This window comes from Oncorhynchus tshawytscha, unplaced genomic scaffold (assembly GCF_018296145.1).
Source record: "Oncorhynchus tshawytscha isolate Ot180627B unplaced genomic scaffold, Otsh_v2.0 Un_contig_6248_pilon_pilon, whole genome shotgun sequence".
Taxonomy (NCBI): domain Eukaryota; kingdom Metazoa; phylum Chordata; class Actinopteri; order Salmoniformes; family Salmonidae; genus Oncorhynchus; species Oncorhynchus tshawytscha.
In genome coordinates, this window is record NW_024609476.1 from 79,889 (window position 1) to 94,709 (window position 14,821).

The 14,821-nt window shown below is 42.6% G+C and overlaps 1 protein-coding gene and 1 long non-coding RNA gene across 4 annotated transcripts in view; one reads left to right on the forward strand and one right to left on the reverse strand.

Moving 5' to 3' along the window:
- Positions 1-1,557: 1,557 nt before the first annotated feature.
- ece2b (endothelin converting enzyme 2b) overlaps positions 1,558-14,821 on the forward strand; it is a 76,199-nt gene continuing 62,935 nt past the window's right edge. The window contains exons 1-2 of one of the 3 annotated variants that reach the window (XM_024441935.2): positions 1,558-1,706; positions 1,825-1,970. In XM_024441935.2, coding sequence (XP_024297703.1) covers positions 1,938-1,970 — 33 coding nt within the window. In that variant the 5' untranslated portion in view covers positions 1,558-1,706; positions 1,825-1,937. Of the gene's footprint in view, positions 1,707-1,824; positions 1,971-8,440; positions 8,721-14,821 lie in introns of those variants that run through there. The other 2 variants (XM_024441936.2, XM_024441937.2) reach the window with 2 other exon arrangements.
- On the reverse strand, positions 6,274-9,450 carry LOC112264987. The gene is made up of 2 exons (XR_002955707.2): positions 9,344-9,450; positions 6,274-6,929 (listed from the first exon to the last, which is right to left on the reverse strand). It is a non-coding gene; the product is annotated as an uncharacterized LOC112264987 (long non-coding RNA).

Sequence of the window (14,821 nt, forward strand, 5' to 3'; positions counted from 1 at the left end):
CCTGAAAAAAAAGTAATAAATGCTTTAGATTAACACAATACCAGAAGCTCACAAATCATCCATTCCTTTGTGTTTGTGTCTGTGTGGCCTATGGGCCCTGGTCAAAAGTAGTAAACTATAGTGGTTAAGGAGCCATTTGGGACGCAGTTGTTATTTATTAATGCGGTACATCCGTATATATATCTAATGACCTCCAAATGTTGGTCATCTGTGACTTGTCACCCAATGCATTATTTCTGGACTAAAGAACTGCTGCAATTTCAGAGGTTCTTCAAATCACTGCACAAGTGTGCTGGTCTGAAGCCAGTCAACACATTTTAATTTTGGTTTGTAGCCATTGCAGCATTATTCAATTACTGGCCAGCCACTTACAATATTTGATTGTTGAATATTTGATAGTTGAAGTCGGAAGTTTACATACACTTAGGTTGGAGTCATTAAAACTAGTTTTTCAACCACTCCACACATTTCTTGTTAACAAACTATAGTTTTGGCAAGTCGGTTAGGACATCTACTTTGTGCATGACACAAGTATTTTTTCCAACAATTGTTTACAGAGAGAAGGGGACGCGTTCTGTCTCCTAGAGATGAACGTACTTTGGTGCGAAAAGTGCAAATCAATCCCAGAACAACAGCAAAGGACCTTGTGAAGATGCTGGAGGACACAGGTACAAAAGTATCTATATCCACAGTAAAACGAGTCCTATATCGACATCACCTGAAAGGCCACTCAGCAAGGAAGAAGCCACTGCTCCAAAACCACGACAATAAAGCCAGACTACGGTTTGCAACTGCACACGTGGACAAAGATCGTACTTTTTGGAGAAATGTCCTCTGGTCTGATGAAACAAAAATAGAACTGTTTGGCCATAATGACCATCGTTATGTTTGGAGGAAAAAAGGAGAAGCCGAAGAACCCCATCCCAACTCACTCTGCTCCAGGGGAGAGGTAGAGACAGCGCTGCATTTCCTATTACACTGTGACAAATACTCAGACCTAAGAGAATATTTCTTTCCCAAAATTATAATTCAATACAAAGAATTTGAAACTATAAAAGATGAAGAAAAAATCTAATATTTATTTGGTGAAAAGCCAAAATGTGCAGTTTTGGCAGCCAGTGTCATGTGTCCTTCTGCCACAACCTAAGGGACAGCCAGTGAAAAGTGCAAAGTAATGTCGATAATATTTCCCATCTTGTTTTGTTTTGTCTTTCATACCACGTCATGTGTCTTCTCAGTCATGTTGACACTGGCTTTAATGTATTGTTGTTCTCATTAATATTGTTGTTGTTGTTAATGGTAATACCATGTCCATTAATACTATTATTATTGCTGTTGGTCCCACTATTTATTTATATATAAATATATATTTTATATAGAAATATATATTTGTATTTTTCGATATGTATACTTTGACAATGTAAGTAATAATGAACTTGCCATGTCAATAAAGTCAATTCAATTGAAAATTGAATTGAGTGAGTGAGAGAGAGAGAGAGAGAGACAGACAGACAGACAGACAGGGAGAGAGAGAGGGGGGGGTAGAGGGAGGGCGGAGTGTAGTCAGCAGTGTTATTGCAATCTTCCTTCTTGTTCATCCCAGGGTTGGCCGACTACACGCGTGAAAAGGCTTTTTCCCCAACATGGAAACATTCTGCTGTAGGTCTATTCTGCTTGCATTCGAGAGACACTCGTTTTGGGATTAGGTAATGTTATGCTCTGGCGCGCACAATCCATTGCGGTCAATTGCGGTCCTAGATCAATACGGATAGATTGACATGTGTGGGTTTAGTACATATCCTTTTGTTGTTTGTTGTTCCACAGGATTTGGTAGAGCGAGAGAGATGGCTTCGCGATCCAGCCACTGGAATCGTCAGCAGCAGAGGTAGAGTGTCTCTTGCACTCGCCCAGCGGTCGATTTTGCTGTCTGTTGCACGATGAGCGTAGCTCTGCAAGATTTGCGGAACAACGTAAGTCTTGTAATAATTTGATCATCTTCTCAAACGTGATGCTACTCTTCTCATAATTTATCAGGAGACAGAGCTCCGTGGACTCGTATGTGATCGAACCCCATTGCAATCAATCACCATATTTATTTTGTTGTGTTTCTTACTGCTAAACCATTTCGCAGTCATGATTCGAATATGACTTGTTTATATTCTGCACATGTTGTAGGCTATGCGGACAATAATGCTCGAGCAGATTCCCGGGTAAGCTTTGGTCCTCCTCATATCCATCCTTAAAATACTGTGTTCGGCGCTCACTGCCCGTGATGAAAATGGTGCACTTGCTCTCTCCATACAAACGTCGGTATCTTTTCATAATTTAGCAAAATACTTTCATAAGAGAAAGTGCAGCCTCAGACACTCATGCATAAATCCAGAAACACGTTTTTCCAGCATAGGCCTACATGTTATTACATGTAATAATTTGATTGTATTTATTTGAAGTTGTTAGAGAGAAGTTGCTTAGCCCAAGGCCCACACCAGTAAATATTCATAGAGAGGCTGAGGTTTTATTCATTGTCATCTCTTTAAGGGCCACACAGCCTATGGTTGAGTTGTACTGTGTTCTCTCTATCTCACTCCTGTGCTCTCTCGATCTCACTCGTGTGCATGGGCTTTAGTTTTGGCTCACACAGCTGTGGAGCTTAGGAGACACTCAGTTTGAATGCCAGTCGGTTACACTAGCACATAACAAATTTAGGCCTAACTTGTTTATTTTGAACTTCTCCATTTTGCTTTTTCATTTGTCCTCGGTTTTGAATATAATATATAGCCCTTTAATCTCACTAAAAGGCTTCCTTCAGGTCTTGTATTTTGTTGACTCGGTGTGCCTTGCCCACACACTGTTGCCTATGTTGGCTGAAGTAGGCATAAGGACATGATATGGAACTGGAGTAAAGCCATGTATTTTACTATGATAACCAACACACAGCTATTGACTGGTCACACGGGACAGGCATTTTTGTTTTGTTATGTTGAGATTCCAGTCCGACAGGCTGTACCTGTTGTTGCTATGGTTCTGTTGCATTGTGTCGTTGTCACCTAAATATTATGGGATGTAAAAATGCACAACAGAGACCATCTGTTCGGTATTGGAACAGGATTATGATACCAAAGTGAGATGTGAAATGTCTGTTGTGAACAGATAAGTCTATCTGGTTACAATTTGGGCTGGATAGGTCTTGTGTGTGTGCGTGTTTATTTCTGTGTGTGTTTATTCATGTGTGTTTGTCTGTCAACCATCAAACTGAGAGCAGGTGAAGTAGGCCTACTGCATGGGCTCTGCTTCAGGCTTATGGCTCTGTATAGACCTGTCTGTAATATAGGCCTACGGAGCTGGAAGAGCAGTCCCCAACCACTGCCCAATATGCCGTGAATCAATTAGTAGCCTGTAGTCCCCAGGGGCATTTCTGAATATCTTCATTATCTCTCTAATGAACATCATTAATAACGCAATCTGTGCACTGGGCCACAGTCAAGCAGGCTGTCGCCCGCTAGACACACTGTGCACTAACTCAACAAACTGTTACAAGGCCTCTACTGCTCCCAGTACCTGTGTTAAGAAGACCAATGGTATTTACACTGCCTCAAAGGGCTGATCTCATCACACTTTAGCATGTAGGACATCAAAGCACCTCAGGTCTGTTCCGGATAGTAGCATGCAGAGACATGCACATGTGTGTATGTCATGAAACACTTACTCGCACAGGCGTGAGTAACATAGTGTAACGACCCTGGGTTTATAAGCGCAGAAATCGACTTTGCCGCACGAGCATGCTTTTTTGATAGCGAGCCGGACCTCGGGCTCGAAGGTCGAGGGTTCGAGACCTGCTCCCTGCTGTTTCATTACATTGGTGTCAGAAGTGATCGGACCTTGCATCCACGACAGTGTGTGTGCTTGGCCGGTGAGCACGTTCCTGTAAGACGTAGAGCCGCAAGCTAGCGCGAGGACGCGCTCTTTGAAAGGAGGGAGTAGTGTAACGACCCTGGGTTTATAAGCGCGGAAATCGACCCTGCCGCACGAGCATGCTTTTGCAGCACAGTCGATAGTGCGCCGGACCTCGGGCTCGAAGGTCAAGGGTTCGAGACCTGCTCCCTGCCTGTTTCATTACAATACTTTTATATACAGAGATCCATTTCCATATTTAGTCAACTTCTCTTTTGATTAACTGCCTTAATTTTGCTGGACCCCAGGAAGCAGCAGCTAATGGGGATCCATAATAAATACAAATACCCAAAGTGATTTACAGTGCAGACATACAATTTCATATTAGTGATCCCAGGGGGAATCACACCCGCAAGCCTGGCATTGCAAGCACCACGCTCTACCAATTGAGCCAAACAGGATTATTTCAAGGAAGCAGCAATGACGCACAGACATGCCGCCCTGAGGTGGTTGCTCGGTAACGGTAACACTTTACTTGAAGCGAACAGGAATAATGCGTTATCACTTGTTATAAGCATGTATGAGCATATATATAACTTATTATAAGGCATATGATGATAATAATATGTCTTAAATCAGGATCATTATGAGATGATGCTATACTATACATGCTATACATACTTACAATGTGTAGGAAATGCATCAAAAAGCATTAAAGTGACAATCCAGATTTCGAAAAGCAACAAAGCCTTCACCTCGCCACTTGTTTTGTTGAACAGCTGAGGGGGCTGGAGAAATGTAACCACTCTGAAATTCATAGACAGAGATATAGATGCAAGGACTGACCATCCATGTCATGAGATGAGCATTATATTTTTGTAACCATGTTTTTTAAGCAAAATGCATATGCATTTTTATACATTGGCATACGTCTCTGGGTGGCCTCAGTCTCAAGTAAAGTGTTAGCAGTTGCTTTGCTGTGACCAGTTGAGGGAGTGATGGGAAAGGCCAAGCCTGAGTGACGGCTGGAGAAGGAGGCCCTTGAGTGACCTGAACCCGGGGTTTATCAGGGCTGGGTATCCTGTGTGTGCGTGTGTGTCCTGCCTTAGGGCGGTGGAGTGAGCCCCTTCCTGTCTGAAGCAAGACTCTCCATCTGTCCTGGCTCCATCGGCAGGGCTGGAGAGGTCAACGGTTATGTCCTAAATAGCACCCTATTTCCTACAAAGGGCTGTCCAAACATAGTGCAATACTGTATCTAGAGAAAAGTGTGCCATAATTTGAGATTTGACTAATTTATGAATAACCCTATGCAGGCTCATCATCATCAAGACATAAAACCCTCACCACTGTCATTTGTCACTAACTGTCATCTATTTTAGCCTGTGTATCCTAAATACATGGGATGCGGTGTTTCTTTTCCTTCGTCTACTGCTTTCTATTTAAATGCTCTCTGACATATTTTAAGTCCTCCCTCCTCTTCCTTCTACTTCCCTCTATTCCTCCATAACATCTCTCCTGGCAAATCTTTCTCTCTAACTCCTTGGTTGCTTGACAATGTTTCTCCCTCTCTCTCCCCATCTGTTCCACCCACCCACCAACCCACCTACCCCCCCCTCTCTCTCTCACTCACTCTCACTCTCCCTCCCCTCTTTGTGTTTTTCCTGATCTCGTTGTTTCACAATTGTACAGTGTATCACCTGAGATGGATAAAACAGAAGGAGAGGAGGGGTGGATAGGCATGAGGAGGTAGTTGTGGGTATGACCATATGAACTGACCAGGAAAACCTTAGGCCCCTGTAAGGTCACATGGTTAGGGAAAACTCAGGGCCCTATAGAAATGAGGTTAAGAAGTCATTTTTTGTGCCCTGCGTTTGGTCTACTGGATAACATCAGTGTCCTTTAGCACTTATCTGCCAGGGTCTGCATGGGATAGAATCTTCGTCCCTCCGCAACTTTGTCTCACAAATGTCTCCTCCCTTCTCTGTCTACCTACACTATCCTGCCTGTGCAATAGAATACCTAAAACAAAAATAAAATAAAAATCCCCTTTTCACCTATGTGTGTTGTCATCCAATATGTACTATACGTATTACTGAGTATTTTATGTAAATGCATGTTCATATCTGTGTAGTTCCCTTGAAATTGTTATACTGTTTGTAGACTTGCGGACTGTGTATGTATGCATGTGTGTGTGTACCTGTGTGTGTGTGTGTGTGTGTGTGTGTGTATGTGTGTGTGTGTGTTTGACACTTGGAGAATTAAACACGGTTATTGCTCTCATGGTAAAAGTACTCAATTTTTGTACTTGAGTAAAAGTAAAGATACCTTAATAGAAAATGATTCACGTACATTTTTAATAAATAAACTCACGGGACAATTTAATCTACTTAATATTTTTTATGGACAGACATGGGCACACTCAGACATGATTTACAAACGCAGTATTTGTGTTTCGTGAGTACGCCAGGTCAGAGGCAATAGGGATTACAACACGTTAAATTGATAGATTCATATTATTGGACCATAATTCTGTGGTGCCCGGGCATTCGAAATGTAACGAGTACTTTTGGATGTCAGGGAAAGTCTATGGGGGTAATAAGTCTATATTTTCTTTCGGAATTTAATGGAGTAAATAAAAATATATAAACAGTAAAGTAAAATGCAGATACCCCCCAAAACTACTTAAGTAACACATGTCCTATTAAAGGAGCCACAAAGCGGGTATATCCTCGAAGCCTCTGTAATTTTCTGAAGAAACGGACATTGTCCTTTTTCTTATCCGGAATATTCTTCTTTTGTCCCCCCCCTCTGTCTTTCTTTCTCTCTTTCCTCCAGTCTTCTCTCCTTCCTCCCTGTCGTCTTCCCTCCTTCGTTTCGGTAGAGATAGAGAGAGAAGAGAGAGGGGTAGACTTGATGCCTAGATCAGTGACGTCATTCTCTCTCCCTGGGGAGGATTCTACTGTCTCCCTCCTTCTCCCCGTCTGCCCCTCCCTCTCTTTTACTCTCTCAATCTGCTGTTCTCTTTAATAGATGACGCACTGAAGGGGACGAGTAGGGGTCAGGGGAGGAGAGAAACAGGAGAGAGAGAGAGAGAGAGAGAGAACGTGTCATTTTTTCAGTGTACACACACTAACAAACAGAGGAATGACATCTGTAATGTGTGTTTGTTGGACTGAGACAGAGAAAGCAAAGGGAAGAGATTTTTTGGTTTGTTTGTTTGAGCGTGTCTCTATGTGCGTGTGTGTATACGTGCATACATGTGTGTGTATATGTACCCAATTCATCAGCCTTTTACAGATGCACATCAATTAAAGCAAGGTAAGCTTAGTGTTTCAACAACACTGGACTAATGTTGCTTATGTAAGATTTACATAACAGAGTAGCGGCAGCCTCCCCGGTTTTGTTTGTTGTGCTTGTTCATTTACAGCGCTCGCAGTGTGCTCTTGTGATGTGCGCTCAAGTGGCTAACTTCATTAGGGCAGCATTTTGTTGTCGGCAGAGAAGAGAATGTCCTTTCTGTGCGCGAGCAACAACAACAGTCATGCAGGCTCTGGCTAAAAGTAGTGCCCTATATAGGGAATAGCGTTCCATTTGGAACCTCTCTGTGGTGGCTGACTGTAACCAGGGAAGGGGGCGAGGACGCCCTCTAGGGGTAGAGGTATGGAAGTGCATAATGACAGTGGTCACTGAACAGATGAATGGTTTGGTACACTTAGAAAAAAAGGATTCCAAAATGGTTCTTCGACTGTCCACACTTTTTGGCTCCATGTGGAACATTAAGAAAAGGTCTCTACATGGAACCGAAAAGGGTTATTGAAATAGTTATCCTATGGGGACAGCCGAAGAACCCTTTTAGGTTCTAGCTAGCACCTTTTTTTTAAAAGAGTGTAGAGCTCCATGCATGAATGGGCATGTTGTTATTGTCAGTACAGATACCAAATCTAGGTTTAATACGTGCCACAAGTTGTAAAACGATTGCAAGAACAGGAAAGCTCTCTCTCTCTTCCTCTCTCTCCCTCTCTCTCTCCCCCCCCCTCTCTCTCTCTCTCTCTACCTGTCAGTCTTTCTCACTTTGAGGAATGTGGCTTTCGTTCTCTTGGAATTGTCTGTCCTTTTTATAATAATGCACACAGAAGCAAGCTTGCCAAAGAAAATGTACCCCCCTCCCTTTCCCCTCTATGGGGTAAAATTACCCATCCATTTTTCTCTGCTCCTTTTCTAAGAAGTATATCAAAATCAGTTTTACTAATCTCACACTGTTTCAATCCCTATCCCTTCTTTCTATCTATCTTTCTATATTTCTAACTTTCTTTGTCCTCCCATCCCCCACCTCCTTAGCAGATTCCCGCCTCTTTTCCTTCACCCTCTCTCCCTCTCTCCCTCTCTCCCTCTCTCCCTCTGTCTGTCTGTCTGTCTGTCTGTCTGTCTGTCTGTCTGTCTGTCTGTCTGTCTGTCTGTCTGTCTGTCTGTCTGTCTGTCTGTCTGTCTGTCTGTCTGTCTTTCATCCTCTCTCTCTCTCTCTCTCTCTCTCTCTCTTTTCTTCTCAACCCCCAGCTCATGCTGTTTGTCTGCTTTCTCTTACTCTGTAGTAACTCGCCCTCTTTCACTCCCACTGCCTTCCTTTCACCCTCCCTCGCTCTTCAATTGCTTTGTGCTCAGTGTTTAAAGTCCTTCACTAACTCTGCATAGAGGGAGAGAGTGAGAGACAAAGAAGAAAGAAAGAAAGAAAGAAAGAAAGAAAGAAAGAAAGAAAGAAAGAAAGAAAGAAAGAAAGAAAGGGAGACAGAGAGAAGAAGTGTAAGGACAAACGCTTGAATACTTTATTAAAGGTAAGTAAAGCGGAAATGTTCTCATTTATCCCTCCATCTCTCTCCCCCTTTCTCTCTCTCTTTCTCTCTCTCTCTCTCTCTCTCCTTCCGTCTCCCTACTTCTCTCCTATGATTGTTCTAACCTGAGAGAATAAGCTTATTGCCCATAAACCACCTTTTGACAGCTGCGCTGTGCCGGGGGTGTGTGTCAGGCTGTTGCTAAGGGCAATAAAAAAGTATGTGTGTGAATGTGCCGGTGTCTCTGTGTGTGGGAGGGAGTTGTTGTGACTCTCTGGCTTGGGCTCATTTTCAGAGAGAAGAGAGAAAGGTCACGAATTGAAGAAAAGAGGAAAGGGAGATTGCTGAACCCTGACTTACGTTTCTGTGTCGCTAGTGAGCAGCATTTGATGTGTGTGTGTGTGTGAGCAGGACTCTGCCCTCAAGTCCAGGATGCAGTGGGCTGATAGAGGGGTTTGAAATGGTAAAGGACATGGATCCTCATGCACACACACACAGAGACACACACTACCATTTGAGGGTCCAGTGTGAGTGTCTGTGAAGGTCAAACACTGAAGTGGTGAGAGAGGGAAAGGGAGTGTGTTAGCTCTGAGATGTAAGCAAAGAGAGGGCCGTTATTTACTTACTGCTTCTAAGGACAACATCGGCCCACAGCTGGCTAGATCGAAACGGCTTGTATTGAGCAATAGTCCTGATTCTCACGCTCAGAATATGTCTCTTTTGCCTGTGCGAAGCAGAATGTGAAATCTGACACCACTTGAAGCTGGGTTGTCCCTCCTACCATTTCATTCACTCTTCTGACTGTCCATCAACTCCTGGCTGATTATTATGTCACAGCCACTAACAACACATATGCCTGGAATCCTAACATCGTAACGCAGCAGGAGAGAGGGGTTTCAGTGCTGTAGCACTGTCAGAGTTCGATTTATAGCCCATAATGTAAAATAATTCATAGATTTTAAACAAAAAAGATTTTCTATTTGTCATAGACAGACAAGATTAATATGATTCGAAAGGGGAGTTCTTAACGAGTTCAGGAACTAGTTAGATCTCTGTGAGACGTTCACAGCGATGGGGCAGAAGTTTTGATCGAGACCTTTTCTAACACTAAATATACATATATGTTTTTTTTATAGTTAATAGGAAGGTCAAATCTTATTGTTAGTTGTTTGAAAAAATCAAAGTAATTTGGAGCCTTATTCATACAGTTTTAAAATATTACGTATTTTTATATTTTTATCATATTTGTACTGTGTACTTGAGCTTGTGTCCTCAAAAGTGACTACACAATTTATAACTATTTTTACCAGAAAGGTGAGATTTGAACCTTTCTTGGAGTATGCAGCATTACTAGTTACTGTTTTTGGCCCTCATTTTCCATTACATTTAGTTACATTTAAGACTTGTGACAATTCTTATGGTTCCATTTTCCCAGGCAACTTGGCAAGTCACAGCTTTAGTATTTGAAAAAACTAGCGTTTGAACCCAGGTCTGGTTTGTGTGTGTTTGTGTGTGTGTGTGTGTCTTTACTGTGTATGTGCTTGAGAGTGATGCTGGCGATTATTTGTGTTTAGTGAGGACCTCGCCCATGTCTTATGACGTCTGTGTGTCTGAGCACCTTCACTCAGGGAAGATCAGGGTCCTGGAGTAAACTGCCCCCTTCCTCCCCTTCGCTCTATCGGTCCCTCTCTTTCCCCCCTTTCTGTCTGTTCCTCTCCCTTTTTTCTTTCTCTGCTTCTCTCCCTTATCGCTCTCCTTCTCTCTCTGTCCCCCCTCTTTCTCTCTTTCTGTCTGTCCCTCTCCCTTTCTATACTTCTCTCTTTATATGTCACCCTCTCTCCCTCTCTCCTCTCTCTGTCTCTCTCACTCAGTCCCTCACTAATTTTCTCTTGCTCAGTATTCTAGTCAGCAAGTCCTCCTTATCTCACCCAGTCACAGCAGGTTTTGTTTCCTTCGCTCTCTTTGCCTGTGTGTCAAAACACGAGTTTGTCAAAACATGTCTGTATGTATGTATGTTTACAATATGTGTGCATGTGCGTGAAAGTAAGTGTATAACATGATAACCGTATGTATGTGCCTGCGTGCATGCATGCGTGCCTGCATATGCGTGTGGGGGACTGTGGTGACCTCTGTGGCAATACGGTGCTGAGGTGAGGTGGGGGGTGAAGGGTGACTGTATTTCCAGCTCTTGGGGCAGAAGACTGGGCTGTGCCAGGGTGAACTCCACCAACGCCGCTTTCCTTCAAAAACACTCCACAGGAAACCACTTCAAACAATCACATTCCGCACAGTGAAAGTTACACACCACTCCTGCAGCTCGGGAAAACCTCTCCCTTCCCTTCGCCTCCCTCAGCATGTTTACTCTCTCAATTCAATTCAATTCAAGGGCTTTATTGGCATGGGAAACATGTGTTAACATTGCCAAAGCAAGTGAGGTAGATAATATATAAAGTGAATATATAAAGTGAAAAACAATCAAAATTAACAGTAAACATTACACATACAGAAGTTTCAAAACAATAAAGACATTACAAATGTCATATTATATATATACAGTGTTTTAACAATGTACAAATGGTTAAGGGACACAAGATAAAATAAATAAGCATAAATATGGGTTGTATTTACATTGGTGTTTGTTCTTCACTGGTTGCTCGTGGCAACAGGTCACAAATCTTGCTGCTGTGATGGCACACTGTGGAATTTCACCCAGTAGATATGGGAGTTTTTCAAAATTGGATTTGTTTTCGAATTCTTTGTGGATCTGTGTAATCTGAGGGAAATAGGTCTCTCTAATATGGTCATACATTGGGCAGGAGGTTAGGAAGTGCAGCTCAGTTTCCACCTCATTTTGTGGACAGTGAGCACATAGCCTGTCTTCTCTTGAGAGCCATGTCTGCCTACGGCGGCCTTTCTCAATAGCAAGGCTATGCTCACTGAGTCTGTACATAGTCAAAGCTTTCCTTAATTTTGGGTCAGTCACAGTGGTCAGGTATTCCGCCGCTGTGTACTCTCTGTGTAGGGCCAAATAGCATTCTAGTTTGCTCTGTTTTTTTGTTAATTCTTTCCAATGTGTCAAGTAATTATCTTTTTGTTTTCTCATGATTTGGTTGGGTCTAATTATGCTGTTGTCCTGGGGCTCTGTAGGGTGTGTTTGTGAACAGAGCCCCAGGACCAGCTTGCTTAGGGGACTCTTCTCCAGGTTCATCTCTCTGTAGGTGATGGCTTTGTTATGGAAGGTTTGGGAATCGCTTCCTTTTAGGTGGTTATAGAATTTAACGGCTCTTTTCTGGATTTTGATAATTAGTGGGTATCGGCCTAATTCTGCTCTGCATGCATTATTTGGTGTTCTACGTTGTACACGGAGGATATTTTTGCAGAATTCTGCGTGCAGAGTCTCAATTTGGTGTTTGTCCCATTTTGTGAAGTCTTGGTTGGTGAGCGGACCCCAGACCTCACAACCATAAAGGGCAATGGGCTCTATGACTGATTCAAGTATTTTTAGCCAAATCCTAATTGGTATGTTGAAATTTATGTTCCTTTTGATGGCATAGAATGCCCTTCTTGCCTTGTCTCTTAGATCGTTCACAGCTTTGTGGAAGTTACCTGTGGCGCTGATGTTTAGGCCAAGGTATGTATAGTTTTTTGTGTGCTCTAGGGCAATAGTGTCTAGATGGAATTTGTATTTGTGGTCCTGGTGACTGGACCTTTTTTGGAACACCATTATTTTGGTCTTACTGAGATTTACTGTCAGGGCCCAGGTCTGACAGAATCTGTGCATAAGATCTAGGTGCTGCTGTAGGCCCTCCTTGGTTGGTGACAGAAGCACCAGATCATCAGCAAACAGCAGACATTTGACTTCGGATTCTAGCAGGGGGAGGCCGGGTGCTGCAGACTTTTCTAGTGCCCGCGCCAATTCGTTGATATACAGTGCCTTGCGAAAGTATTCAGCCCCCTTGAACTTTGCGACCTTTTGCCACATTTCAGGCTTCAAACATAAAGATATAAAACTGTATTTTTTTGTGAAGAATCAACAACAAGTGGGACACAATCATGAAGTGGAACGACATTTATTGGATATTTCTAACTTTTTTAACAAATCAAAAACTGAAAAATTGGGCGTGCAAAATTATTCAGCCCCTTTACTTTCAGTGCAGCAAACTCTCTCCAGAAGTTCAGTGAGGATCTCTGAATGATCCAATGTTGACCTAAATGACTAATGATGATAAATACAATCCACCTGTGTGTAATCAAGTCTCCGTATAAATGCACCTGCACTGTGATAGTCTCAGAGGTCCGTTAAAAGCGCAGAGAGCATCATGAAGAACAAGGAACACACCAGGCAGGTCCGAGATACTGTTGTGAAGAAGTTTAAAGCCGGATTTGGATACAAAAATATTTCCCAAGCTTTAAACATCCCAAGGAGCACTGTGCAAGCGATAATATTGAAATGGAAGGAGTATCAGACCACTGCAAATCTACCAAGACATGTCCGTCCCTCTAAACTTTCAGCTCATACAAGGAGAAGACTGATCAGAGATGCAGCCATGAGGCCCATGATCACTCTGGATGAACTGCAGAGATCTACAGCTGAGGTGGGAGACTCTGTCCATCAGTCGTATATTGCACAAATCTGGCCTTTATGGAAGAGTGGCAAGAAGAAAGCCATTTCTTAAAGATATCCATAAAAAGTGTTGTTTAAAGTTTGCCACAAGCCACCTGGGAGACACACCAAACATGTGGAAGAAGATGCTCTGGTCAGATGAAACCAAAATTGAACTTTTTGGCAACAATGCAAAACGTTATGTTTGGCGTAAAAGCAACACAGCTCATCACCCTGAACACACCATCCCCACTGTCAAACATGGTGGTGGCAGCATCATTGTTTGGGCCTGCTTTTCTTCAGCAGGGACAGGGAAGATGGTTAAAATTGATGGGAAGATGGATGGAGCCAAATACAGGACCATTCTGGAAGAAAGAATGACCTGAGACTGGGACGGAGATTTGTCTTCCAACAAGACAATGATCCAAAACATAAAGCAAAATCTACAATGGAATGGTTCAAAAATAAACATATCTAGGTGTTAGAATGGCCAAGTCAAAGTCCAGACCTGAATCCAATCGAGAATCTGTGGAAAGAACTGAAAACTGCTGTTCACAAATGCTCTCCATCCAACCTCACTGAGCTCGAGCTGTTTTGCAAGGAGGAATGGGAAAAAATTTCAGTCTCTCGATTTGCAAAACTGATAGAGACATACGCAAGAGACTTACAGCTGTAATCGCAGCAAAAGGTGGCGCTACAAAGTATTAACTTAAGGGGGCTGAATAATTTTGCACGCCCAATTTTTCAGTTTTTGATTTGTTAAAAAAAGTTTGAAATATCCAATAAATGTCGTTCCACTTCATGATTGTGTCCCACTTGTTGTTGATTCTTCACAAAAAATACAGTTTTATATCTTTATGTTTGAAGCCTGAAATGTGGCAAAAGGTCGCAAAGTTCAAGGGGGCCGAATACTTTCGCAAGGCACTGTATATGTTGAAGAGGGTGGGGCTTAAGTTGCATCGCTGTCTAACCCCACGACCCTGTGTGAAGAAATGTGTGTGTTTTTTGCCAATTTTAACCGCACACTTGTTGTTTGTGTACATGGATTTTATAATGTCGTATGTTTTACCCCCAACACCACTTTCCATCAGTTTGTATAGCAGACCCTCATGCCAAATTGAGTCGAAGGCTTTTTTAAATCAACAAAGCATGAGAAGACTTTGCCTTTGTTTTGGTTTGTTTGGTTGTCAATTAGGGTGTGCAGGGTGAATACATGGTCTGTTGTACGGTAATTTGGTAAAAAGCTAATTTGACATTTGCTCAGTGCATTGTTTTCATTGAGTCTGCTGTTAATGATAATGCAGAGGATTTTCCCAAGGTTACTGTTGACACGTATTCCACGGTAGTTATTGGGGTCAAATTTGTCTCTACTTTTGTGGATTGGGGTGATCAGTCCAGTACTACTGCCAAGAGATGAGCTATAGGTGTACCTACCATAGGAGTCCCCTCAAAGCCTACCGTTGACTATGTACATACCCAGCGTGCGACAGAGCTGCAGGAG